This window comes from Dermacentor albipictus, chromosome 10 (assembly GCF_038994185.2).
Source record: "Dermacentor albipictus isolate Rhodes 1998 colony chromosome 10, USDA_Dalb.pri_finalv2, whole genome shotgun sequence".
Lineage (NCBI taxonomy): Eukaryota > Metazoa > Arthropoda > Arachnida > Ixodida > Ixodidae > Dermacentor > Dermacentor albipictus.
The window spans coordinates 82476614-82503001 of NC_091830.1; the positions used below are offsets into that span (position 1 = coordinate 82476614).

The 26388-nt window shown below is 47.5% G+C and overlaps 1 protein-coding gene and 1 long non-coding RNA gene across 4 annotated transcripts in view; both read right to left on the minus strand.

The window, feature by feature from the left end:
* Positions 1 to 26388, minus strand: part of LOC135904231 (uncharacterized) — a 121801-nt gene that overhangs the window by 71333 nt on the left and 24080 nt on the right. For all 3 annotated transcript variants that reach the window (XR_011509018.1, XM_065434871.2, XM_065434873.2), the window contains one exon: positions 12231 to 12432. Coding sequence is in view for 2 of the 3 variants with exons in the window: in XM_065434873.2 (XP_065290945.1) it covers positions 12231 to 12432 (202 nt within the window). In the remaining variant the exon portion in view is untranslated. The remainder of the gene's footprint in view (positions 1 to 12230; positions 12433 to 26388) is intronic.
* LOC135904230 (uncharacterized) lies at positions 15408 to 16347 on the minus strand. The gene is made up of 2 exons (XR_010565055.1): positions 16218 to 16347; positions 15408 to 15512 (listed from the first exon to the last, which is right to left on the minus strand). It is a non-coding gene; the product is annotated as an uncharacterized lncRNA (long non-coding RNA).

Consider the following 26388-nt stretch of genomic DNA (forward strand, 5'->3'; position numbering starts at 1 on the left):
GACTCACAAGGTTTCATTAAAATAGTTGTCCTCAACTTGTTCATTTCACAGCCTTTACATATTTCATATATGCCGCATACACTGCTTTGCTGGTTTCAAACTGATAAAATACTAAAGTTCGTGTGATGTTTTCTTTACTTACTAAATAGACAAAGAAGATGGAAGCATTGATATAAGCCGTTTCAGGTACGATTTCGGGGACATATGTGTTTATTCTTTCTATAAAAAGTACATGTTTTCCTTGTCTTCAGAGTGCGTAGCGTTCAAATTGGTTTGCAGCGTATTTGGCGATGGCAATGCAGTTATTATTCTTGTATTTGATCCCTCGAAAAATTCCAGAATGCGGAGGTCGAGCTTCAATGTGAGGCCCCCACCCCTAAAGAAATTTCTACCCCTACCGCCCATACCCAATGTAGGGTAGAAAACCAGAGATGGATATCTGGCTAACCTCCTTGCCTTTCCTCTTCAGCTCTCTATTTATCTGACTAGGCAACTGCGCCTGCGAGCCCATGCGGTGAAGCATACGGGGGCGTAAACAGCATAGCTGTACAAAGCGGCGAAATTGAAGAGGGTGCAAGGAGGAAAGCGCAAGAGCAGAGTGCAGTGGAAGCGTGAGGGTGAAAGCGGAGGAAGAGGGTGTGTCGAAAGGCGTGAGAAGAAAATTGCAGTCCCGCGCATGTCGCCCATGTAGTGACGATGATTACGATATGGTGCCATAGTTTCCCGCGGTTCTACGAGGTCGGTTTGCGGTGGTGGCTGCTGTTAAACACCCCCACGCTTCACCCACGGGCAGCTTGTCGCAATCTCCGATTAGCAAGGTAGTCGCGCCATACTTGGCTCCGTTTGCAACGAGCCGCACGAGACAGATTGCCCGCGACAGGCAATATATCGCGAAACAAAAACACATATTACGCTGCGCTAAGATGTCGCACTAGGGAACATCGCAATAGTGGGTGACATTTTTTTATAGAACCCACTCGCACTCGAGATTCTAAACCACCGGGATCACTAGGACTCCTCACAACTATACTAAGCAAGGCTCACCCGAACTCACCAGCTCTATACTCAGCTGGGCTCATTCGGACTGCGTCCCACCAAAAATTCTGTTCAGCTGTGCTCCCTCGGACTCACACTCACCGGAATTATACTCAGTCCGGATGTTTAAGACTGAAACTAAGCAAATTTTTACGCAACTGGGTTCACTCGGACTCACTCACACAGAGAAATCCCTAGTCAGCACTCTGGCGAAAGTTGGGGGCGGCAGAGGTGGTGAAACGGTTCGACGTTTGTGCGACGTTTGTGACGTCAGCACGCTGACGACCAGTGGCAGAGGTGGTGAAGCTTGTCGACTAGCGCAGCGTTTACGGCGCAATCTACAATTTTAGAGATCTTAGGGTCTCCTGCATGGCTAATCCGACTTCACCTGGCCACTGCCTGCGCGGCCCTGCACACTGAAATTCCATCGATCGCCCCAGGAGGCGAAAAATCAACCACAGCGCGTCCCAGCATCTTGCGCGTAACTGGAGCTACTCTAATTTGGCCACATACTTTAATTTATATTATTCTCCTGTTAGGCGCACAGGACGCCGCTAAATATTTGATCTATGAATGTACATATCATAGCCGACAAACATGATTACCATGTCATTTTGTTGCAACATAAGTAGACAATTCTTTATAATGCACTTCTGTTGTTTTATTACTTGAACAAAAGTTATTTATGAACAAAAGTGTTGTTTTATTACTTGAACAAAAGCAGCAGCCCACTGGTATCGATTGCAGTACGTGCCAATTCAAATTGTACGGCGGTAATGTTTGCGAACGGGCTGGTCGTTTTCTTTGAGCAGCATCACGCAGGTTCCTTTTAAATACATAACAGGAATATCTCAGTCAGTTTACCCGTTCAACATTCTATAGCCGCCACGAAGTGAAGGTGTTTAAAGACGGCAAATTTGATCTGCTGTGGCGTTTCACTGGAATGACATCCGCATGCATGGCTTCCTTCTTTAGTGATCTGCCGCATCTGGCCGCGTAGTAACGCGTTGCTTTCAATAAAGGTGCTAGCTAGCATGGAAATTCGCCGCTGGAACCGAGCACTGTCGATTTGGAAACTACCTACGTACGCATGTTAATCGTGCAGCCTCGATGCGTGTTCAGCGGTAAGTAAAAATGCACTGCTTCGCATTTTCAGCTTTGAATTTCCTTGCGTGCTATGCGTATAAAACAGATTCCTGTAGTAATTTTTAAAAGTGAAAAAATAATAATTATAAAGCAATTCCTATTCAAAGGGATCTCAAGCGAGGCTCAAGCAAGCTGCCAACACAGACTAAAGCATAAATAATAAAGAGTTTTGGCTGTTTCTACATAAATGATGCACAGCGATAAATTCACTGCCCATATTTACTTCTAGAGATAGAGTTCGAATAATTGCGTCTGATACATAACAAATTTGCTCTGTTTATTACCAAGTATCTGGCGAAAATTTCATCTAATCGAGGCTTCACTAAACACAGCCCACACAAGGACACCTCTAAAAGAAAAGCGCACTCAAAGCAGCTTGTGTTGGTGTGTCTGCTTTTCTGTCATGTAGCATTTTGTGCACTGTTCCTAGTCATACATGAATCGTGAACTCACCCGCACTTCCGCAGCAGTAATTGAGGGCCTTTTTTTCCTTCGACTACAACCTCCAATACGCTGCTAATATTCATTTACCCCTTTGCACTCTATTGTCTCTCGACGTAGAAGTCAACAGTGAATGTGTCATCACTGGTCCAGAATCCTTGCAAGGAATATTTCTGAACACTTCACATAGAACCGTGATGTGTTCATTAGTTTTAGTCATTTTTGTTTCATTATTCTTTGCTTGCGTGTTTGTCGTCTTCATCATTTCACTTTTGAGGAACACGGACAAAAGAAAGAGTATTGGTTGGCAAGCTGCCCACGCCAAGCCATAGGAACCTCAACGGTCACCATATTGACAACCGCTCCTCTTGAACTATGCACCTGACTATGAAATGTTTGCAGGTTTGCCAGATAGAGAGGTGCAAGCCCTATCAGGAAATCAGCAGTCCACAGTTTTGTATCGTACTGAGAGGGAATGCTAATATTTTACATACATGTTTACTTGCATCTAAGGGCGTCTTATGGCAACTGGAGAAATAACATGGTTAGTTCCAGCTTGTTTCTTTTTAAGTCGGTATGGCCATGACCAGAAACGCCATGACTAGAAGAGGCGCGGTTACTCCTCCCAGTTAGTGGTTCCACATGCCGTATCCCAGCTAACCAACTGGTCTTGTGCAACGCCGCCTGGACTGCCCAAAGCGTGCATGATATCTGCAAAGCGGTGATCACTACGAGAAGTGTCTAGCCGGAGAAGCACCGTGGCGGGAGGACCTTGGTGAAAGATCTGGAGATCTCGCCAAACGTTGTCTGTCTGCGGATGATCTCGCTGAGGTATCGTCGTCCCTTGTGATGAGGTTGCTCGCCACAATACCTGTGACCCGCTGAATGTCGGCGTGAATCTCGCCGATGTCATCTTGCGATGGCGAAGTAGGTTGCGGAATGGAAAATAGGTTCGTGGGCAATGCCCCTATAAGTGTGGAATAAGTGTACGGCTCCCACAAGGTATCAGCTACGAATAGCTGGGCAGGCGCTTTTTTGCATACCTTATCGGCGAGATCGGCGAGCACGAACAGGTTCAGCTCCGATGCTGATGCCAAGACCCACTGAACCGTGGGTGGTAGGCTCTGGATAAAGAGTTTCTTTTGTATACCGTCGCCGAAACATCCAACCCGAGTAGCGAGAAGTGCTTGCATCTATCTGAGGAGTTGCGATGGACAGCGATCACCAAGATCCGTTGACCATAGCAGCCGTTTCTGCCGCTTCGACTGAGAAATTGCTGTGCGCTCAAGGATGACCATCTTCGGCGTGTCGTGCGGTGTCTGGCTTGGGGGCTGTATTATTGTGTCGCACATTTCAGCAGTAAAGTAGTGCGCCGTGTTGGCAGCCGTACCTTGCGTACTTTAAAATGATGTTAGATACTTGGAAACTCTGCTCTATTTCAAAAACCACAAGCGTCGGGTTTTTCAGGCCAGAATGGAGGCAGTCGCAATGAGTTGTAATTCATCGTCGGAGGTGGGGACTCGGTTTAGTCCCTGCTTGGTAGAGGTCCAGTGGAAATTTCTGCAACGTTGTGTTTGGTAATCCGGAGTCAGCCCCGTGACGGATCAGGAAACCTAGCTACCACGTTGAAATGGAGGTACCGACTACTTTATTTATACAGCGGTCAAACGCTCGCTCCGCTCGAGCCTTCGCCAGCTCCATCGTCATCAGTGCGTCCGCACATCGGCGCTGAGACAATTCAAGTAGACAAGTAGATATCGTGCGACCAACTAGAACCTATGCAATTATTGGCTTGTGTTGAGGACGATTATGGGTTCTGTGCCATACCATATATCCACAATGGCCGATCGGCTATCAGGCTTGTCCAAGTGCTGTTTAGAATGATGGATCATTGAAAATAAAGGTGTGCAATCACTGCATTCTACCGGTGCTAAGATATGAGGCCGAAACTCGGAGGTTGACAAAGAAGCTCGAGAAAAAGATGAGGACCGCGTAAACAGCGATTGAACGAAAAATGCTAGGCGTATCGATATGAGACTGGAAGAGAGCTGTGTGCATCAGAGAGAAAACAGGGACAGCCGGTATTATAATTGACATGAACAGCAACAAAGCGAGCAGGGCAGGCACTTTTATGTGTAGGATGGTTATCCGCTGGATCATTAGAGTTACAAAATGGGTCCTAAGAGAAGGGAGGCGCAGTCGAGGACGGCCGAAAACTAGGTAGGCTAATGAAATAAGGAAATCCGCAGGCACAAGCTGGAATCAGTTGGCGCAAGACAGGGGTAATTGGATATCGCAGGGAGAGCCCTTCATCCTGCAGTGGGCATATGATATGTTGGTGATGGTGATAATTTCAATACAGTGGAAATATTATGTACGCCATGGCACTGGGTACGGGTCAAGCGGCTGTATCGGCTCCTCGATTTCCTCGAAAAAGGCGATGTTTTTTCGAACCCGCCAACCCAGCCTTGCACTGAGGATCCTTTTGAGTTTGTTAGCACTCGCTCCATCGCGCGATTGGCGCCTTTTATGCGCTCCTTTTGCTTTTCTGGACCAGCGAGTACCATGAGCTGCAGGCCAGCCGATTGCCATGGCCGCCATGTACGCGGCCATGCCTAAGCCTGAGGCTCGCCAGGACGTGCAGTCGTGCGTGCGAAACTTCCCTAGTGGGGTCTAGTCACCTCTCTCGGACGTTTCAAACGAGTCAGTCTTTTCTGCTGATGGGGGCGCGTTAGTTCACGACGCCGAGACACCTGGGAGGGAACGCGATCCGCCTGGAAGGGATGTCCCCACTACCGCGCTTTTACCTCCTAATGTTGCTGCCCGCAGTTCCCCGCCTTCCGATTGTGGCCACTCGGTTTCCACCGTAAAACCTGATCCCGAACAACTGATTACCGCCTCTATCCATCGTATAGTCGAGAAACAAAAATCACCGACTTGATTTTCCATCCATCTTCCAAAGTACCGACGGTCACCGCTCGCTGTAACTTGGTCGGCAGAGATTTTTCAGGAATGTTCCAATGTGGGCGCAATTGTTGCCCATCAGCCGGGTCGCGTCAACGAATTGCGGGACCAGCTGTAGCAGGCGAGGCGCTTTGCTGGTGATACGCTGGCGGCTCCTGCGCCAGCTCCCTGCCAGTCCAGAACATACGCTGCTGCGGCGCATCTTGGGATGCAGGCTCCTCCGGCGACGACCCGGCAACCCCCAACACTGGCTCCAGAAGAGTTTCTACAGACTGACATGGACCCGCCTGTGCCTCCTCCACGACATGGTGCACTCATCCGAGAGCACGATTTTATCATATTTCGGACAACCATTGCTCCATCCGCCTCGCCTGCACGCGATTTCGTGGCCCTTCTGAAGGTGAATATAGACCCGATCACTGAGCGGATAGGAGACCTGTCGATGCGCCGTACACGCCACGGCATAACAATTCTCACTTATGAGCGACACTCCTTCGACCATCTTATATCTGCAATTGAGGGGAACCCGCTAACTCTTACAGAGATATCCATCAAGGTAGCCGAACAACGACAACCCCATGTTCGCATTTCAGGTGTCGATCCTCATGTGCCCACTCATGGCCTCCTCGCAGCCATCAACGCGCGTAACCCATCTGTCCAGCTCGACCCTGAATCCTGTAAATTGCGAGTCTCTTTCCGCAAACGCTCCGGTAACTTTACCCACGTCCTTGCCCTCGATGCAGCCTCCTTCCGCTCCCTTACCGCCCTCGGAAGGTTAATCATTGGATGGACTTCAATTACGGTGCGGGAAGTTTTGCATGTCCCCACCTGCACCTACTGCTCGACGTACGGGCCCTCTAAACGCGCCTTCCCGCACAAGTCGGACCCCTGGCAGATAGGGTGCATGAAGTGTGCAGAGTCACATCTCGCGGAAATGAACTCGGTCCGCATGGGGGACGCGGCGCTGTCGTGCGCCGAGTGCCGGCGAGTGGCTCGGGCGTCGTCGCATCCCGCGGGCAATGCGACTTGGCAGGTTTTGCTGGAAAGCATTACGCGTATGCGCATGCGCACAGTTATGGCTAAGCAAACACGCACCAGCTTTTCCTGTCATTTCGGAGCTTCATGGTGGCTATTCTGATGTGTATCTCCTGCCGTCAGACGCATCAGCCTGCTCACTATCCCTCGGTTTCTGGACCTGACGCTAGGGTCGGTTTGCCACTGCGCAGCCCTTTTCCCTCCAAGGCGGGTGCATATGTCCCTCCCTCCTCTTCCATCTTCGTTTTCTGTTGCTCAACAATTGCCTCTTTTGTTTTCTGTGGTTTCGGTCTTTCTTGTGGCTGCCTTCCTTTCTTCTCTCTCTCTTTCGTCCTTCTTTTCCTTTTATCTGTCTCCTTTTGTCTCGTCTTTACTACGTTCAGTCTACCTTCCATCATTGCTGCCATCTCCGCTTCTATATTAATCTTAATGCTCTCTTCCCCCATCTCGTATACTGTCACCCATGGCCCATTACACCCCTATTAAATTTCTGCAGGCAAATTTGGCACACTCCCGACAACCAACATTGCTGTTGTCAGATTTTATTCAGCAGTAGCACATTTACTTCATTATTATTTCTGAACCATATTCACGAGGCAACTCTCTTCCGGACCTACCTCACACTTACATCACTTTCGCTTCACCAGTTGCTTGGCGCCTGGCTTCCTCAGCACGTAAACATTCATGTGACATGTTTCTAATACATTCCCATCGTCTCTATGGCATGGTCCCCAGTGTCACCCCTTCCGTCTGTTTCGTCATCCTTGAAGTTAACGCTCCCCCCCCCCCGCCTCCACGAACCACTGAAACCTCTTTTTTATGCCTTAGAGGCTCACCTGTGTTGTATCACTCAGCCATTTCTCGTGATGGCGGGTGATTTGAATGCCAAACATTTACTGTGGGGCCTAGTGGAAGGTAATATACATGGCGCGCAGCTCGCACAATTTGCTGCCGCAAACAACTTTAAAGCATTGAACGATCCACGCTGGCCGCCTACCTTCCAATTCCACCTTGCTGAGAGTTGGAGCGATGTCTCCTTTGCATCGGTTGCTCTCGCCTTACGCAGCTGCAGCTGCTCGATAGACGATGCCGAAACGGTCTCCGACCACAAATATATCTTGTTTTTCTTTTTTGGCTATACCAAACCTCGGCATAAACGCTTAACTCAATCGACTACATCTCATCTCCTGCAGTCACTCATTACTTCTCCATGGTTCTCGATGGTGCAGCAGACGGCTTTGCTATCACCCAACGCAGTCGATTTGGTTTTAGCGAAGTTTTACACTCTCTTTGACCAGCTTTACCATCTCCATTCTCGCTGGATTAGGCTGCGCCTCTTGCCGACCAATTCTTGGTGGATTACCGAGCTCACCGTCGAACGCAAACGCATCCGTGCTATCCGTCGGCGCTTTCAACGCACCACTGACCCTCTCCTTCGACAGACGTTTAAGGCTTAATAATACGATGCCCATGCCAACTATAAAATGCACATTGACATGGCCCAATCTGCTGCCTCCCAATCTACCTGCTCCAATCTCTCAAAACGTAATCTTTTCGGCCTTCCTTTCCGCACCTGCTTTGATAAACTCTCTCGAACCAATTACCTCCCCTCCCTCCTTTTACCCGATGGTCTTTCAACATGCAGTGTTCTTGATGCTGCCCGCTTTCTCTTTACTTTTCACGTTTCTAGAGACTCCCCCTCAATGCATGATATGCACGCCATTCTCCTCTGCCTAGGCTTCAAAGGCGCTTTCGACAGTGTTTGGCACCTGGTCGTTCTCCACTTTTTACGCTCCCCCAATTGTCCGTCTAACCTGTAATGTCTCCTAAAATCCTTCTTAGAGCACCGCGTGGTCACTTTCCGATCGTAGGCTGGTGCGGTGTCTGCCACGGCTATTTTGGGCAGCCTTCAAAGGACACCCGGCAGTCCGGTACTGTGGAATGTTGTTATTTACGCATTACTTGACCTGCCCTTTCCCCCGGACGCATTTGCGCAAGCGTACGCCGATGAGACTGTTGTCGCGCTCTTTGCAGCCAATCGTCGCGCCTTAGGGTCTAAGGCATGTCACTCAATCTTATTTCGACCTGGGCACAACGCACTAAACTCACAATGAGTACCGGTAAATCCTGTTTCCTCTACTTCCACAATAGCCACTCATCTGCCTATTCACGCACCCGTCTTCCCATTGTTCGCCTTAACGGTATCGCCCTCGATACTCGGTCGAGTATCAAAGTTCTTGGCGTTATCTTGGACCCACATCCCACCCTTAACGCGCATTTAACGTATATCCGTGCTAAAGCAGACCTTCTCTCTTCCATTCTTGTCCTGTTCCTTCAAATGCACTATTTGATGCTTCCCTCCGCTCTCTGTCTCCTCTATAATCAGGCTCTGCTTCCTTCCATAACACATGCTTCTCCTGTCTGGTGGCCCACTTTTCCTACGACACAGTTTAAACTCAATATTACCTTTATCCAACGAACCCTTGTTCTTACAATCACCGGTGCTTTTCTTACGACGCGTACAGTTGCGGACAGAATAAAATGGACAATGGGATCTCCGAAAACGTTCAGTGCCCGAGCAGCCTGTAGCAGTAACCAGTAAAACTGCCCACGACAACGTTGTTAGCATATTCTAGTCGAGGTGCAAAATGCAAATACCAGATTGCGTTGTGAGGTTGCGGAGATATTCAGCTTTTTCTTAGATTTCATGTTCCGTAATATTCTGTCCGCGACTGTACCTCGTCTCTTCAGGTTTTGACTAATGAACTACCGCTCCCCTTTGAATTCGATTGCTTAAATGCTAAGTTTTTCTTATTCATGCTCATGGCCCTTCACTTTTATCGCCCTGACACCTACCTTGCGTCGCCTGTCCCTTACTTCCTGAACCCTTGCGACTGTCCTCCCAGCCTCAAATCTCGTTGTTCTGATCATCGCCTTCAACTTCAAGAGGTACCCTCTTTTACCGCTGTGCACGCTTACCAACTGTATACTGATGGCTCATATACTTCTCACTCTGCTGGCGCTGCTTTCGTACTTTATAATCCAACTGGCAATATCACTAAGTTCGGCAAGGTTAAACACAATAGTGCCACTTTTTCTTATGTCACTGAAACTTTCGCTTTATTAGAGGCACTAGCCTACATACGGACTCTGCCTTATTTCACCTCTCAGCACATTTACACCGATTGTCTGTCATTGCTCACTGCATTGAACACTTTCAAAACCACCAATACCCATGTCCGGGACATCAAGCAGCTCCTCCTTTTCATTTATACCTGGCGACGGGTGTCTCTTTTTCATGTGCCTTCACATCAGGGCGTCGATGGCAATGAGATGGCCGACTTCCTTGCTAACTCCGCCGCCTCCCATGGTGTTCCTAGGTTTCTCCTTGCCACTCCTTCTTCCATAAAATCTAAGATGCGTGCCTAGTCCTTTGCCCAGTGGAATGTTCATTGGACGCGAGAAAAAGTGACACTGGAATTTTTCAATGGATCAAAAACCTTAATCGCATTGTCCCTTTCTTCCCGCCGAAAAGACCGATCGTTCACCTCAACACCGCTCATGGCCGCTTCCCTTTTAACTAATTGCGCTTTCATCTCTCAGCTACCTGTAATTGCGCAAGTGGTACTCCTTGGTCAGACTTGCTGAATTATTTGAACGACTGTCCCCTCACTTCTCATATTGATCATCTCCTTAAAGATAATCACTCGACTACGGTGATACCTAATATTTATAACTCTCTCCTTACCGACCCACGAAGCCGGGCACTCCTACTATTCTTTATCGCGTGTTCTCTTGGGTCACTTTTCCTGATTTCTCCTAATAGGCTCTTTCCTTCAGCCATCCATATTTCTCCACTGGTCTTTTTTCCTTCTATCTCCTTCTCTCTTTGCCTTACCTCTTCCGCCTTGCTCTTCGCCTTTCGCTCTATATTGGCCTTAGTTATGCCAACTAAGGTGGAGCTCGTCTCCGGGGACTCGATAGATGGAATGTCTGACCTCCCGGCTCAGCCCATTTTATTTTCCCTCCTTTTCCTGTCTGTCTTCTTTGCTGAATGCTAAATATACATTTAATGAAACTGCTTTGCTACCGCTTTCAAGCCTTTTGCAGATATTCAGTCGCGCAGATATTCAGTCAAGCGGCCCCTGCGCTCTGCTTCTGGTGCCTGGCCCAATGCCTGACCTACCCGAGACCTCCGGTCACCTGTACCAGATGCGTGCCGCCCCACGAGCCTTCACGCGTTTACCACTGCGTTAGTCAACGTGGAGCCACTTACCAAGTGCCAGTCCATCTGCAGCCTCCTGCAGCCCGGCTCACCCGAACATCTGCTGTCCGGCATCCAGCTGGACTTGCCTAGGCCTCCTCTTGCCCTGCTCTCTTCTGTCGCCCTGATTCTTCCTTCTTTTCTTTTGCTGTCCCTTTTCTCCCTCAATTTCCCTCTTCATACTTCTGCTGTATGGCTTAATAAAGAAATGGTCGGAATCCCGACTCGCCACATGCCGTGCCAATGCAGACCTATACATCGCGGTAATTCCTGCTCCTTACTTTTCATTTGTATTCACTTTGAGTCGGCTTACCTCGCTTTTTTGCTACAATTGGCTTTTTCACAAATTACACATTGGATTTCCACCCTTCTTCATTTATTTTCAATTGGCTTAAGCCTGCTATACCTTGGTGGTGCGGATTTATGATAATTTAAGGGGATACTCACAACGGGCAATCAGCATAGTGCCGGCCGTTTCACATAAAGAAAGGAAAGAAAAGTGAAGGTCTGTATACTAACATAAGCATCTTCACATTCCGTATCAGGAGCGAGCGAGTGAACGTGGGCGCATACGTTTCCATTATTCGAAAGGTGCAGGAAGAAACGGGAAAATATATAGCATTTTATTAACCTCATCACGAAAGTTTTACCACAAGAACATTCGAAAGTGTTCATTAGATCTGCATGGTTTTTTTGTCGACGCAGCCATGCAACTTTATGGTACTTTGGGAGCATGGATGCAAACCTATACGTGACAATAACATAATGTCTATTTTTTACACTAGTTACAGCAAAACAACTCGCATTGAACGTTTTAAAGCTGTTTCGTTTCAAAAGTGGAGCGGCCGCATTCATAATACGGAACTCACCAGTTAATATGACCTATAGTTCGACCATATTTTTGGACACATTGGAGACGCGCATTTATTGTCAAGTTTGGATTTGCTGCCTCCAGGAATCCACGCTTGCCTCTACCTAACGCGATTTGGCGATCAAGTCAGGGATGTATTTTAGGTGAAAGACATAGATACGGCAACGATGCTTGAACCATACCGTCAATAAAGATCAGCTGTTTGGGGACCATGAAATGACTTGATGTGTGGTAAGGCTAAGCACACCAGAGGAGCGTGGTGATATGCTTCAGTGGTTACAGAGTGGGTAGCACTGAAAAAAAAAACAATTCTCATGCCCCGACTACGCCACACATGACATCATCAAACGTGACACGTCGCCGAAGTCTGATAAACAGTCTGGTCCCACGTTTTGAGAACTCTAAAACAAAGAAAAACCAGGCTTCTTGAGCCGGTTAGGCCTTCCTTAGCTTCAGTTGGTGGTGAAAACTTACCTCCATATGTTCGTCGTCCAGGCAATGAACGGCGAATGAGTAGAAGGAGTCCTTTGCTACTTCGGCGTCAGAAGATATAGTAAAACGATTGAAGGATTCTCCCCTTCTATGTATAGTAGACACTTTACTGTTTTCGTACTTCATTTCTATGTACCACGAGTGCGCAGCTCTCTTATAATAAATACTAATCTCTGATTTGCCCCTGAAAAACAGAAAGCGTGGAATGACTTACTACAGTTGCACACGTGCATGCTTTTTTGATCATCTTTAAAACTTCTCATGGCTAAACACCACAGAAATGTAAGAGAAACAATGAAGAAGCCGCGAAGCTGTGTCTAAAAAATGCACCGACGATTACGATACTGCCTAATGCGAAATTGAGGGCACATGTTTACGTGCTTTCATTCGCAATATATTGGCTGGCGCGGACAATCTGTCTCGAGCGGCAGGTTCCACATGGAGCAAAGTGTGGCGAGACGGCCTCGATAATAGGGAGATAGTAGGCGCGCACGTCATGCGTGGGCGCGATTCATAGCAGCCGCTGCAGCCAACTCCCACTCATGCAGCGCTTTGTTTTCATACAGACGACGCGCGCGACTCTAGCGTCCTCTCGTAGCCATCGTGGCAAAGGGCCTTCGTGCACAGCCCGAAGCTTATTACAGTACATTTATCCATGGCTAGTATCTGGGAAAACATCTGCCCAAGATGTTGGCTATGCTCTGGAGCAATCATTCGTCGAACTGTTTCCGCGTGATGTCATGGCGGTAGCTCTGAATGTATTACTTCTTCGGGCAGGCAACGGGAGAGGGAGGGCCAAGAAGGAGGGTAAGGGGACGAACCGTCATTTGTTGTCTCGCTCGCTTTTTCGTTGCGAGAAGGGCTGCGAAACGGCGCGTGCACTTGGGCAAGCGAGCATCCCCTTAGCGTCGTCATCAGCAGGCTAAACTTGCAAGCGGGAGGACGCGCGTCGTACGCTCTAAGGAAGAAGAACGTGTCCTCAAAAGCGTCAGTGAGAGCAAAAGCGCGAATGGGCGCCAAAGCGACGAGAAGCCCCCAAACGCTCAGCGGCCCGTGGGTCGGGACCATCGAGTATGTGGAAGTTGGCCGATAGAAGATGGGACCGTCGTCGCGACGGTCTATGTCCATCCGGCTACGCCCAAAGGAGACGTTGAGACATTTCTAATAGACGCCTTTGGTTGCATCTTATCTGTCATGTGGATCGTCATAGTGGGAGATCTTGACGTCGACCTAGCGCACCCGACAACTGGACTGTATCCGTCCTGTTGGAATGGTTGGGAATTAAGTGCTGCACAGACGTGCCAACCACCCGTCACCAGTCTCGTATAGATTTGGCGATTGCAACAGCGTGGCTAGCATAGCAATACAACCGATCGCGGTGCACCACAGCGACCACAAAGTTATGGTCACTGTGGAAGCGAATGAGACAAAATAAAGATGATAATAACCACGAAGTTACGTGTATGGATCATTATATATCTCAATATAGCAATAACCATATAAATCTATACAGTCGCCGATATAGTCCTCCCAGTACAGCTTTGCTGGTTACCCTTCTGCACAGAATACAAGGACACAATAGTATCACACTTTCGCCATACCATTAAGGGAGCGTCGGCGAGCTCTAAAGCCGCGCTCTAAAGCTGTAGGTCGTTATTACGAGTATTTTAATGCACAGCTTAAACGATGGCCGCATTTCTATCTAAAGCTTTATTGGCATAGGGGGCCTTCGCGTATTGAACGAGAAGTAAAAAAGCAAAGTATGGCTAACAAAAAGTAAAAAGTAATATAATAATAAAATGCCGCTGTTTCGTCCGAAAGGCACAGCATACATTGCGGGAACAGAATTGCAGACAGTTATATGAAGTAAGCATTGTACTTCTTTCGGCCATGTCAACCTGTAAACGTTCGCTTTCTAACTAAATAAACAAGCATGGTGTCAGCGCGCACAGAAACCATGAACACACAACCCTCAATGACCTACGACACTCGCTGTCAAACCGCTGGCGTGATATATAGAGGCCGCAGCAGTGAAAAAGGTGACCTTCGTGCTGTGTGTCGCTTCAACGGAAACTCTGCGCCAGGAGCACGCAGCACGCACAAAGCCGTCGACGTATACCTAGACTCTGCTCCCTACCCAGATCGCGCTCAAGATACCGCGCGCAGCCTCCACGTACGCAGTTGCGACCGGAGCAGAACGCCATCCTCTCTCCCTTCCCTACTCCCGGCGCCAGGCAACGTCGGGAGCCGTGCGCGCGAAGGAAGATGGCGCGCTTCATCCCCGCTTTCCTCCCTTTCGCGCGGGCGAAATTCAGCCGCCTCGTCGGCTCCAATTGCAGAGTTTGACTCGTACGCATTGGGGGGAGGACTTATGGCTTCACGATTAGTTTTCCTGTATATGCTCCCGCAGGGAGCAGAGTGGCGCATAGGTCTGGTTTATGATCCAGCTCTGCAGTGGAGCCACTCCTTGCGCGCGCAGGAGGCAAATCCCACGCGGTGTTCCATTTGCTTTTTTGGCTCCTGGTCGCGAGCTACATGCGGCAACCGTGCGCAAGCGCTGAGCAATAGGACACTTTTTAATGCATGCCAAGCTCGAACGATTGGTGTAGCCGTAGAGGTGCTAACCCACGAAATTTTTAGTTTGTGTGTAGATATATACACGCACGAATTCACATATAGGACCCCCTCGATCCTTCGAAATAAAATCCTGACTACGCCCGTGGCTCGAACATCTCAAAAGTTCGCGTGCAAAAGCGCATTACCGTGCAACAAAAAGCGGCGCGATGTTTTTGAGCACGCATGTGAAGTTTTCTTGCGGAGGTGGAAGGCAAGAAATGATTTGAAGGGTTTTTAAAGAAAACGTCACACACGTGCGGTAGACAATTCTGTGAGCACGTTTTGGCTGCCGAAAGGAGACAAATAATGGATGTTGCCAACAGAAATATCGTGCCTGCAATTATGTCATTCATCACTAAACGTCGTTCACAGCAGCTGCACGTTTTCAATATATGCAGTGCAGACACGTAAATTTAAACGCATTTCAAACGTTTACTTGCGCACATCTTATGCAAACCTTATTTTGACTATTCATACCGCGAACTTAACAGCTGCTTCGTAGCAGCAAACCTGCAAGTGGAAAAAGATGCAAGATGCACGAGCTTCTAGATCAAATTTATTTCGTACAAGGGAATGGATGAGCAATGGCTGGTGAGAGCAGGGGATGAGTGCTGGTTCTTGGAGCCTTGGGGGCTGAATTCAAAGCCACTGTAAAGGCAACAAGTTATTAAGAGTAACAACAGGTTTTTTTATTGGACTAATCACAGAAAATGACAAACTGGCAAAGTAATTATTCACACATTGCAGACTGTAATATGACAGCACATTTTTCTTGATCTCTTCATACTACTCAGGTTAATTTACTACAAAACAGAGCTTATTAAACGTACAAAAATGATTTCACATTGCTCGCGTCGACTAAGGCTGATCGAACAAGCAACATATTGCGGACGCTAAATTCTGTAGCTATCCCAGCTGTCTCATAAGCGGGAGCGCACGGTGTTTTCGCTTACTACAAAACAATGAACACCGGCACATCAATTGACTTTACATGCAAAATCAGAAAGCCGACAAAAACAAAACGGAGCAGAGCAAAGCCATGGTGCAGCGGGCCAATTGCACCGGCTAGTATTTACTCTGTTCTGAACACACTTTTCTGGAGCTGCATGGTCAGAACAATCGTACATGCAACAAAGCGAATTGAGCCAGTTGGTATGTTAACATTCTTGACGCATATGTGCAGCGCTACACAGATGTGTCGTCCTTTCTTTGTACCGCGTCTGTGTCACGCTGCACATATACACCAAAAATTGCACAACTGAACAATCTCTCATGCCAGGCGTAAGCATTTCAGCGTGTACAGGTTTGTTAATCGAGATGAATGCCGCTTTAGTTTAAACAAGCCGAACTCACCTCTGTAAAGAAGGCGAACGGACCTTGCATATCCTGGCCCCTTTCGGAGCCGGCCGGTCTCGACCGTCCGCACGGCACCGCGTAAAAAGCTTTGTCACCTTCCGTGCGATTTGCGCAGTTTAGTGCGCTGCAACCCGTCATACTGCAATACGAGTGTCAGAATGATCTGCTTCGTAGCACTTCACCGAAGTCATTAACTTATTGTCCTCGAATACCGTGCCTGCGACCCGGAGCCGATCGTTGCTACGCGCGCTCGACGGTCCGCTGATTGCGATTTCGATGGCACTCACAGAAACGAGTCGGCGCCGTTCCCGTAAAGTTGGCTTCGGGGCGCGCGGTTGATCATTTGACGTCATTTTCCACCACGTGATTGCGCTCGGCGAATACCGGTGCGAGCGGCGCCGGACAAGGTATGCGCAACTCTGCTCCCTGCGGGAGCATATACAGGACCACTAGTCACGATCTGTCGGAAGCGCCTCACTTCCGTAGTCTGAGGGAAAACGTGGCCTCCACCGCATACCTTTGGCTATCAGCGTTCAATAAAAACTCTACGCGTGATATGACAGAAGCATTTCACGTTTAAAATAAGGATCTTGGACAAATAGAAAGCGCAGAATGGTTTATACACACGGTCTGTTTACCTACATCGTACACTGAGCTGCGACACTGCACCTCATCGCCGCGACAGATTCGTTTGAACCGGTTCCTTGCGTCAAAGGAAGGCAGTCACTCAGAGAAAACAAAGTGAAGTATGTTGTTATCGTGGGCGGTCTATATAGCCAAACGGATTATAACAGAATGACGCTTCAATGCAGTGATCGCACGTATTCGCTGTGACCGACTGAGCGTCTGCATGCATGTCAGCGGACAATGTTTCGCTTCAGATACGAGCGACTTGTCCTACCGTGCCGTGAGCTTTGTGCCGCAGCACATGAGCATTTGACAATAAGCAGGCAACCATGGTTGCCTGGACACTATCAGTGCCGTTCAACAATAATTTCTTTATTCCTAGGGACTTCGACGCCTACGGTGACTTGTGATTTGTCGTCGCGACAATTGAATCTTTTCTTTTTGCTTTCTTCTCAAGTTGTGGAACTTTGAATATCATAATTTCTCAAGTTGGATCGCACTGTTCGTTTATTGGTCTTCGCAGGGAGCAATTGGCCCCTGCTTCTTTTTGCTAATCCAGTACAATATTCATTGTCTGTTGCTACACAGGCGTGAACATGTGCCATGCCTTATTTGATTTACTTTTACTACTCCCTTTACATTCCAGTAAACTTCGTAGTATCTAGAAGCAACGAGTTCATAGACCAAAGCTCCATGACAACCGGGAAGCGCGCATGGGCAAGCGCCTCAGTGGGCGCTTTGTGCTACTCACCGAGCACCGCCGCCCGAAGCTAACTTTCGGGATCCAAGCAAAGAGGTTGAAATTAACAACAGGGGACACTCGGCAAAAACTGGCAACAGGAAACACGTCACGCCTAGTGTCAACCCCATCCGTTAGGTGACGCTAGCATCGGAAAAAAAGCTTGTGAAATAAAGTTACAGACAACGTTTCATTTGTTTATTCTTGCCCGCTAATACTAAAAAGTGTTGCGTATAAATTAACTTATACTTCGCGAACTACTTTTCTTGCGTAACCTACCAACAAGCTAGCGGCATGCCAGACGCGCCATATGCATGCGTCATTCGCCAGACATGGCACCGAAGCGAGCGAGGCCGGCTGCGCATGTGAAGCCCGCTTGCTTGGCGACCTTTTGGATGCTGCCCGTTAGTCGGGCGCCCGGCGTTTCTTTGCGTTCTCTCTGCATTTCGACACGGCACAGCTGCACTACTAGACTATAGCAAGGTGAGAAATCTTGTTTGACAGTCTTCGACGCATTTCAAGGACATTTATGCTTACTGCACAAAACTGAACCTATATAGTGATGCAGTTATCGAAAAACTGCTCCGCCGTCCACGCCTACTTAATCTGAGTTCATTACTTGCACTGGGAGATGTTTGCGACGCTTTCTATAAGCCCAGGCATTATTATAACTTGGGCAGGCTCGCCGCACCTGGCTTTCTGAAAAAAAACTACCTCGGCCGTGTGACGCAGTTTCGCCTGTACTGAATCTTACCGAGACAAGTTCTGGCGCTTTCTTATTGTCGTAACTAATTTCACTACATTTTGGGGTACTTTTCAAGCACAGTGGCCGCGCTCGGCATAGTGGCGCAGATAGAAAAGCAGCGCGGCTGTGTGCCGCAGATGGTTTTACGTGTACTGAATTTTAGAGGGAGAAGTTCGTGACGCATTATCTGGCCCCAAAATATATTGTAATTTCGTAACTTTCTGTGATAATTTTGAGGCCTGCTCGCCGCGCCTGGGGTTGTGAAGCTGTTAGCAAAAAAGCAACCCGGCGATAGTTAGTTATTTTTGCGTGTACTGAATTTTAGCGGAACAAGTTTGTGAGGCTTTTTATGGTACTACAACAACATATACCTTATTTCGGGACTCACGCTTGTACAAAACGCGACGAGCGATTACCGAGAATGATAACACGGGAGTATGTTGATTGCGCCGGGAGGACGCGTAAAAGATAACGCCGACAAGCTCAACAACTTGACATTTCTGTCTTCTCAGGAACAGAAAAAGGGCTTTGGAACCAACGAATCCGTCTTATGTGCGACGAGACGACATTCTGCGAGCGTGTAAGATGGTCTGGCTAACACCCTGCATTGTAGCCACCTCTGTGTACTACTAGGCATGCCATCGCGTGGACTGAGGTCAAGTTGTTTTGGAAACGAGCAGTCACCCGCGTATTTGTGCTCTTAAAGTGCACTAAATAATGCGCAGGAAGGGAGGGATGCTTAAAATAATGTTTTCTTTAGATTTTAAGGCATTGTTTGGCCGGAGTCTATTTGCTACGAAATGTATGTAAAAGTGAATTTATCTGTAATGCCGCTCATTTGCCACTTACGCACGCTTCACCTCTACACGCAACAGTCCTGTTCGGTCAATATACCAAAATGATACATGCTTGTAATATACCTCTTTTTTAGCTGATTGCATCCGGTGGAGCTTCGTACGGTAATGACTGCTGCTTACCCGTTGCCACAACTTTAAATGAATGCACATGAAGCCCGGAACGAACATTTACATAGAGCGAAATAAACATTGCATCATTTCAGACGAAGTCTTGCGTTTTCTTTGTGAAATTGCACGTGGCACATATTGGTGGAGGCTTCTAAAGATCGTTTACAACCACTTTTACGAAATAATAAAATGATTCCACGCCGAGGCTGCACGTGGTTCAGCAGTAGAAGCGAAAAACGAAATAGACGCCATGCCGATCAGAGGAGCGGGCGTGGCGCGTACGAACTGGCGTTCAAAACGCGTGCGCCCAAAACCGAAACAGGAACGTATTAATACCATCCGCTTGGTGCGCTACAGTCGATTTGACCGCTGGGCTCTATGGGAGTGTCCAATGTTGTTGAAATTTTTTTTGTCTATGATCCAGGCTTAACGCGGCTTCTTGTCCTGCGGGTGGATCTCAAGGCTGACACCGGCTGTATTGTGTACGTCCGCTGCTGCGGCACCGATCAGTGGCCTACCATGTTGGACGCCTTCAACTGCAGCCACTATATATTATAGTGCTTTCAAGTGTTGTCAAGCACAGACGTTAAGCGCAAGAATGACCTCACCTGATCAGAACTCAAGCACAGGTGGCGAATTCAAACTTTCCTTTTGAGCGCGCTTCGGCACTTCAGAAGCAGCCGACGCGGCTGCTGTGTCCACGTGATCTCTCATACTACGTCACGGCGACGGTGGCGCCAGCGGTTCCAGTGGTGGAGCTCTCCCCCAATAGCGTAGGGCGAGCAGCGACAGGGGTATTATCCTTGGACATTATACGGAACATGACGATGATGGCGACACCGAAGGCAGAAATGCGTCTGGGGTTTCCATGTAATTTCAATCGGAATAAAATATACGCAGCTTTCGGTGTCGTTGAAAAGCAGGCAAACTTGAAGGCAAGCTGTTGGTTTTGCGTGTATGCTTCGCTCTCTCAGCTGCAACTTCACCAAATTTTGGAGGTACTTCTTGTTGTTCCCGACAAACTGCATTCTTACCGTGGCGAGAACATACTGATCAAAATTACGACAATCAAGAAAACACAGGGTGCTAATCTAGGACGTGATTTTCCAAACAACTGTGTTCAAGGTTGTTCCCGTTCTGGGCCGTGTTCTACTGTACAGGCTGTGCCAGCTAACTTGCGCCAGACTTTAAAAATATGCACATGCTACATGGCTGCGTGGAACAAACCTACCCTTAGTTGCCGTTGTTTAAAGATACACATATTATGTTTTGCGTTCCGCCTAATGCGATAATTAGTCCTGAATAATTATTCAGCCTCTATATTACTACAATTTGATTAAAAGTATCATTGACAAAACTGCAGAGTGACACAAAAAACTCCCGTTAAGCTTTCTGTTGCTCAATATGTGCCACACAAAAGTGTTTTGCCGAGTGCGAGAGAGCCCGCCAATACATGAAGAGTTCCTGGCGTGGCCAGTGGCGCGGCACTTTTGCATGCATTTGCGGGCTTCTTTCACGCTCGGAAAACACTTATGTAGCAAGAATCTAGCAACGGAAAGCTACACCGGGAGTTTTTCACGTCGCTCTGCAATTTTCGGATTGACACTTCTTTATCTAATTATAATATTAGAGAAGTTGATTCAATTATTATGACTGATATCAAATTAGGCGGAATCAGAAGAAAAATACTTTGGGTATCTAACTGCGACGGCAACCACATTGCCTTTGTTCTGTCTAGCTACGTGGTACTTACAAATTTTCGGATTCTGTCTAATGTTAGTTGACGCACCCCAATATATACTATCGCGTACACAGTGATCTTAATTTTGCCAAAGCAACAAATATTTGTCAAAACCACCTGCGGCGTTTATGATTATATTAGACAGCTTTAGTTTAGCATTTGCAACCAAACGTAACAGCATTAGGTACGTAAAGAAATAGCGTCGTCCTCAATGCGCATGCTCGGAATGTTATTGAGTTTCTATGGTTTACACGCGCTATTAGGCAAGTTTAACGTCCGTAATATTTACGGACGCTAAGAAATAGCGTTGTCGAACATAGTGGGACCCATGGTTCCCACTTCAGCGTGAATTTTCGTGGTGGCTACGCTCTCACTCGCGTTGATCACCAGTAACTATTGTAATGAGCTTTCGCTTTCTCTAAACTCTCCTGAAAGGCTAGTTATGAGCGCATACCACGTACATTTTCTGAGATTGTTCGACGATTCTGGCGCCAGTACGCCTAACGAGACGCGTCCACATAGCAACAGCAGGATGGTTGCTTAATTTGGATACGTTTGGCATGAGGCACCAGACGGCACCCTGTTTTATACCGTTTTCTTTACGTTCGTGTTTCCGTTAGGTAAACTAACAAACTTGAAAGGACACGCGCCGTAATGTCCCGCAAAGACGCTTATGTTTAACATACGTAAGGCGACAAACGGTATTCTAAACATGTCTGTTGTCACGTGGTAGTGACCGTAAAGAACACAGTAGCAACACTGTGAAAGATGAAACTAACTTTTATTGGGCGAACCTGTTCCCACAAAGCCCCCACTCCCCACGCTCAAAGAACGGCGATAGCGGCGATCACGGTTCGGCGATCGTCGAAATCTTACCAGCGCGTCAGCTTTTATACATGAGCCACCGAACGTTCCAGAGTAATCGCTGGTGCCTGCATGTCTTCCAGAGAGTTCTACACCATTCGCGCCGCGTCTACATGCAATCAGATTACAGAAGGTTTGGCAACAACAGACAGCGCAACCAGCTCCGATAATTTTCAAGTAACCTCCGATGCATGCGGACGCGTCCTGCGTTGAGTGATAACATTTGTAAGGTGGTCAAAACCACTCAACCGTGAAAGTTAAACGAGTCCACGTGTCATTGCCCCCCCTTTCAACTAACGTGCCGATGATATAAAGGTAACAGGAGAGTGAAACACAAAAGTACACTTAATAAAGAAAAGCAACGAAAAACAATGAAACACTCTAATGTAACACAGTCCAAAGAACATCCAAAGTTCAGCTATGCAAATTCCCAAAATTCTTTAGCGCAGCTTGAAAGGTTTATGTTGCTAAACATGGACTACTGCAGCTCTTCAGCGGCACCGCTGTGATAGCGAAATGCTGTCTGGTACGACCTCATAGTCGAGTGTGCCAATGCATCCGATGATCTTGTAGGTTCCGAAATAGCGGCGTAAAAGCTTCTGGCTAAGTACTCGTCGGCATATTGCGTTCCAAACACAAACACGATCACCGGGTTAGTACACGACTGAGCGTCGTCGAAGCTTTTAGTGTCGGAATTAGGGCCTCTGCTGGTTCTTGATCCGCAGGTGGGCGAGCTGTAGAGCTTCTTCGGCGCAGTGGAGACAGGAGGCGCTGTGAAAATCCTCTTCGTCGCAGACGTGCGGCAGCTGGCGTAGAGAGTAGTCGTCGGATTCCTGCCGTAACCAGCTTGAACGGCGTGATCTGTGTTTCTTGCACCACCGTGTTTTAAGCAAAGGTTACTTACGGGAGGACCGCGTCCCACGTCTTGTGCTCGACGTCCGCGTACATTGCTAGCATGTCGGCGAGGGTCTTGCTCAGGCGCGCCGTGAGACCATTCGTCTGCGGGTGGTAGGCAGTTGTCCTCCCGTGGCTTCACCAGCTGTATTGCAGAATGGCTCAGGTTATCTCTGCTGTGAAGGACATTCCTCTCTCGGTGATGAGGACATCTGGGGCACCGTGTCGCAGCAGGCTGTTCTCGTTGAAAACTGTCGCCACTTTGGCGGCGCTACCTTTCGGCAGATCTTGTTTCAACGAAGCGGGTAAAGGCAGTCCGTCGCAACGACAATCCCCTTATTTCCGAATGTTGACGTCGGAAACTGTCCGACCAAATCCATCTCGATCTGCTGAAAAGGTCGGCAAGCAGGCTTAACAGGCTGTAGTAATTCTGCTGGATTTGTCGGTGCTGTCTTGCGTCGCTGACAGTCTCGGCATGTATTGACGTAACGGTCGACGTCGGCGGTCAAGTGCGACTAGTAATACTTTTCATCGATCCTCCACAGCCTCCGGGAGAATCTACCATGCCCAGAGGGCGGATCGTCATGTACGGTGTGCAGTACTTCTGGACGCAGCGCTGAGGGGACAGCAAGACACACGGACAGCAAGACGTTGCCACGGACTGGTGAGAAGTTGCTCCTTACGAGTAGGTTGTTTTGAAGCGAGAACGAAAACAATCCTCGCCTAAATGCCCTAGGTACAACGACGGTGTTCTCTTCCAAATACTCGACGAGGCATTATAACTCAGTGTCTATTCGTTGCTGTTCAGCGAAGTCTTGCACGCTTAATATTCTAAGGCAGGCGTCGTCATCCTCGTCATCTTGTGGTGGAGGGTCAATAGGGGCGAGTGACAGCCAATGAACATCTGAGTATTTTCCTCTGGACGTCTAGATTACACTGATGTGACGTTCTTGCCGTCTGAGGCTACACTGCGGGAGCCATCCTGAAGGGTCATTTAAGTTTGCTAGCCACCACAACGTGCAATGGTCGCTGACCACTTTGGATGGCCTGCCATTTAAATCAGGGTATAAATTTGCTGTAGCACGAATGATGGCGAGGCATTCGTTTTCAGTTCTAGAATATTTGCCTTCCGTTTTCGACAGCGAGCTTCTATCGTAAGCTATCATCCGTTCAAGTCCGTCATTCCTCTGGACTAGGAAGGCACCGAGGCCTAAGCTGCTGCTGTCAGTGTGGATTTCGGCAAAGGCGTCCTTGTCGAAGTGCGGAAGCACTGGTGGCGGCTGCATGCGTCTTTTGAGTCCTTAAAATGCATGGGCCTGAGGCATTTCCCACTTTACCTTAACACCACATTTGCTTAGAACAGCGAGCGTCTCGGCGATGCGAGAAAAGTCCTTGACAAGCCCCTGTAGTAGGCACACATGCCAAGGAACCTACGCACTACCGTCATCTCGATGGGCTGCAGGAACATTGCGATCGCAGCTGTCTTTTGCGGGTCGAGGTTGATTCCAGATTTGCTGATTACGTTGCCTCGGAACAGAAGCTCATCATTAGCGAGCAGCGGCTGCAACAAAACAGAACGCAGCCTAACCGTCCGACATTTTTTACTCCAGCTCGTGTTTCCCGCTGTCTACAGTCCATATCACCGTGCCTCCCCTCTGACGCAGCAGACGGCCTCATCCTGCCAGCTGCCTTGCAGAGCATACTGCGCACACTCAGCAGGCTGACTCTGCATCTTCCCTGGTCTTGGAACTACGGCGCCTGTGCCTGGAATAATGAACTATCCGTCCTACTAGGTGTTCTAGTCATGCTACCAACACGCTTCTTCACCATGCTCTGACTAACATGGCGCCTGCTCCAAACTCTGGTGTCATATATACTCAGATCACAGACCCTTTCCCAATATTCGTCTCCTTTCAGGCCGAAATACCTCGGTCCGAGCCTTGCTACTTTTTATCCAAGCTTGACCGAGACAGTTTTGTTAACACTACAACAAATACTCATGGGTCTGCAATTAACTCCCTGCACGATCCCGATCAAGCTCTTGAAAATTTTTGTTCCATCTTTCTACAGGCCGCTCACGCTAACACCACTACCGTCCGATGCAAGAAAGATTCTAAGTTTCCCTGTAACCCTTGGGTAACGGGAGGTCTACTGACTAGTATGAGAAAAAAAGAGAATGTATACAAAAAGACTAAAAAGAAACTTTTTAATGTACGCTTAGCGGCATGCTTATAAAAATTATTGTAACATTTTGCATAACTTGCTAAAGAAGTTTAAATGACAGTGTTACGAAAGTAAATTTGCTAAGCACCAGAACAATCCGAAAAAGCAATGGCAACTTCTTAATGCGTTCACAAACTTACCTAAATCCGGTAATACTGCTGATAAAATGAATTACAACAATAAAACACGTACAGATTCTTCTAGCATAGCAAATAGTTTCAGTGGCTACTTCTACCATGTATACATCAGTCGTCCATGACTACTACTTATCCCATGTACCGCTGCAATCATTCTTTTTTTCTCTTTCCCGTAACTGCGGATGAGGTATGTTCCATGGTATTAGCTCTAAAGAATTCTAGCCCTGACTTAGTGAATATTTCTGTATTTCATCTTAAACTTGTTGCACCGCCTATTTCTGATACATTTTGCAATACACTTAATAATATTTAAAGGTGGTATTGTTCACACTTCACCTAAAAGGGCTAAGATTATTCCTGCACACAAGAAAGGTGATAAAACGGAGGTGTTTAACTATTGTCATATTTCTATTCTGTCGTCGATTAGTAAATTAGTGGACAAGTTATTTTGTAAGCACCTAAATAATTAAAAAAAATTGATGCAATCCTCTCAATTTGGTTTTCGCGCAGGCAGTTCGAATAACTTATCTTTAATATCTCTAACCGACTAAATTCGTCACTCTATTGATACGGGTAATTTCGTTGGTTCGGTATTCTTGGACTTCACTAAAGCTTTTGATACAATTAATCACAACACACTTTTTACTAAGCTAGAAACCCTGGGAATTACTGGTCCAGTTGTAAAACACCTAAAAAATTACTTACATTACAGAGAAAAAATAGTTGTTTTGGAGGTGCTTATTCTGATACTAAAGTTATTAACCAAGGTGTACCACAAGGCTTCATACTAGGTCCCTTATATTCTCTATTCACAATAATGATTTCCCAGCTTGTCTCAAGCCGGCACATAGCGTACTATACGCAGACGATACTACTATGTCGCTGCGCAATAATTCTTTAACAAACTTAATCATTAAACTAAACAATGAGATTTACCATATTGCTGCTTGGCGTTTGTCCAATCACATAAATATCAATCCTTCAAAAACTCAATTCATAATTTTTCGATCTAGCGAAAGAATGAAGAAGAAACCTGGCTTACCTGAGATAACTGTAGATGGTCATCACACACCCGTCTCCGATTGTGTATCATTCTTGGGCATCAAATTTGAATTTAACCTTAGTTTTTCTCAACACATTGTCTTCATTAAGAAGAAGTGTATCTTCTGTATTAGATAATTAATCAAATCAAGACCCCACTTATCGCAACATTGCAGTTGTTATGTTGTTCTC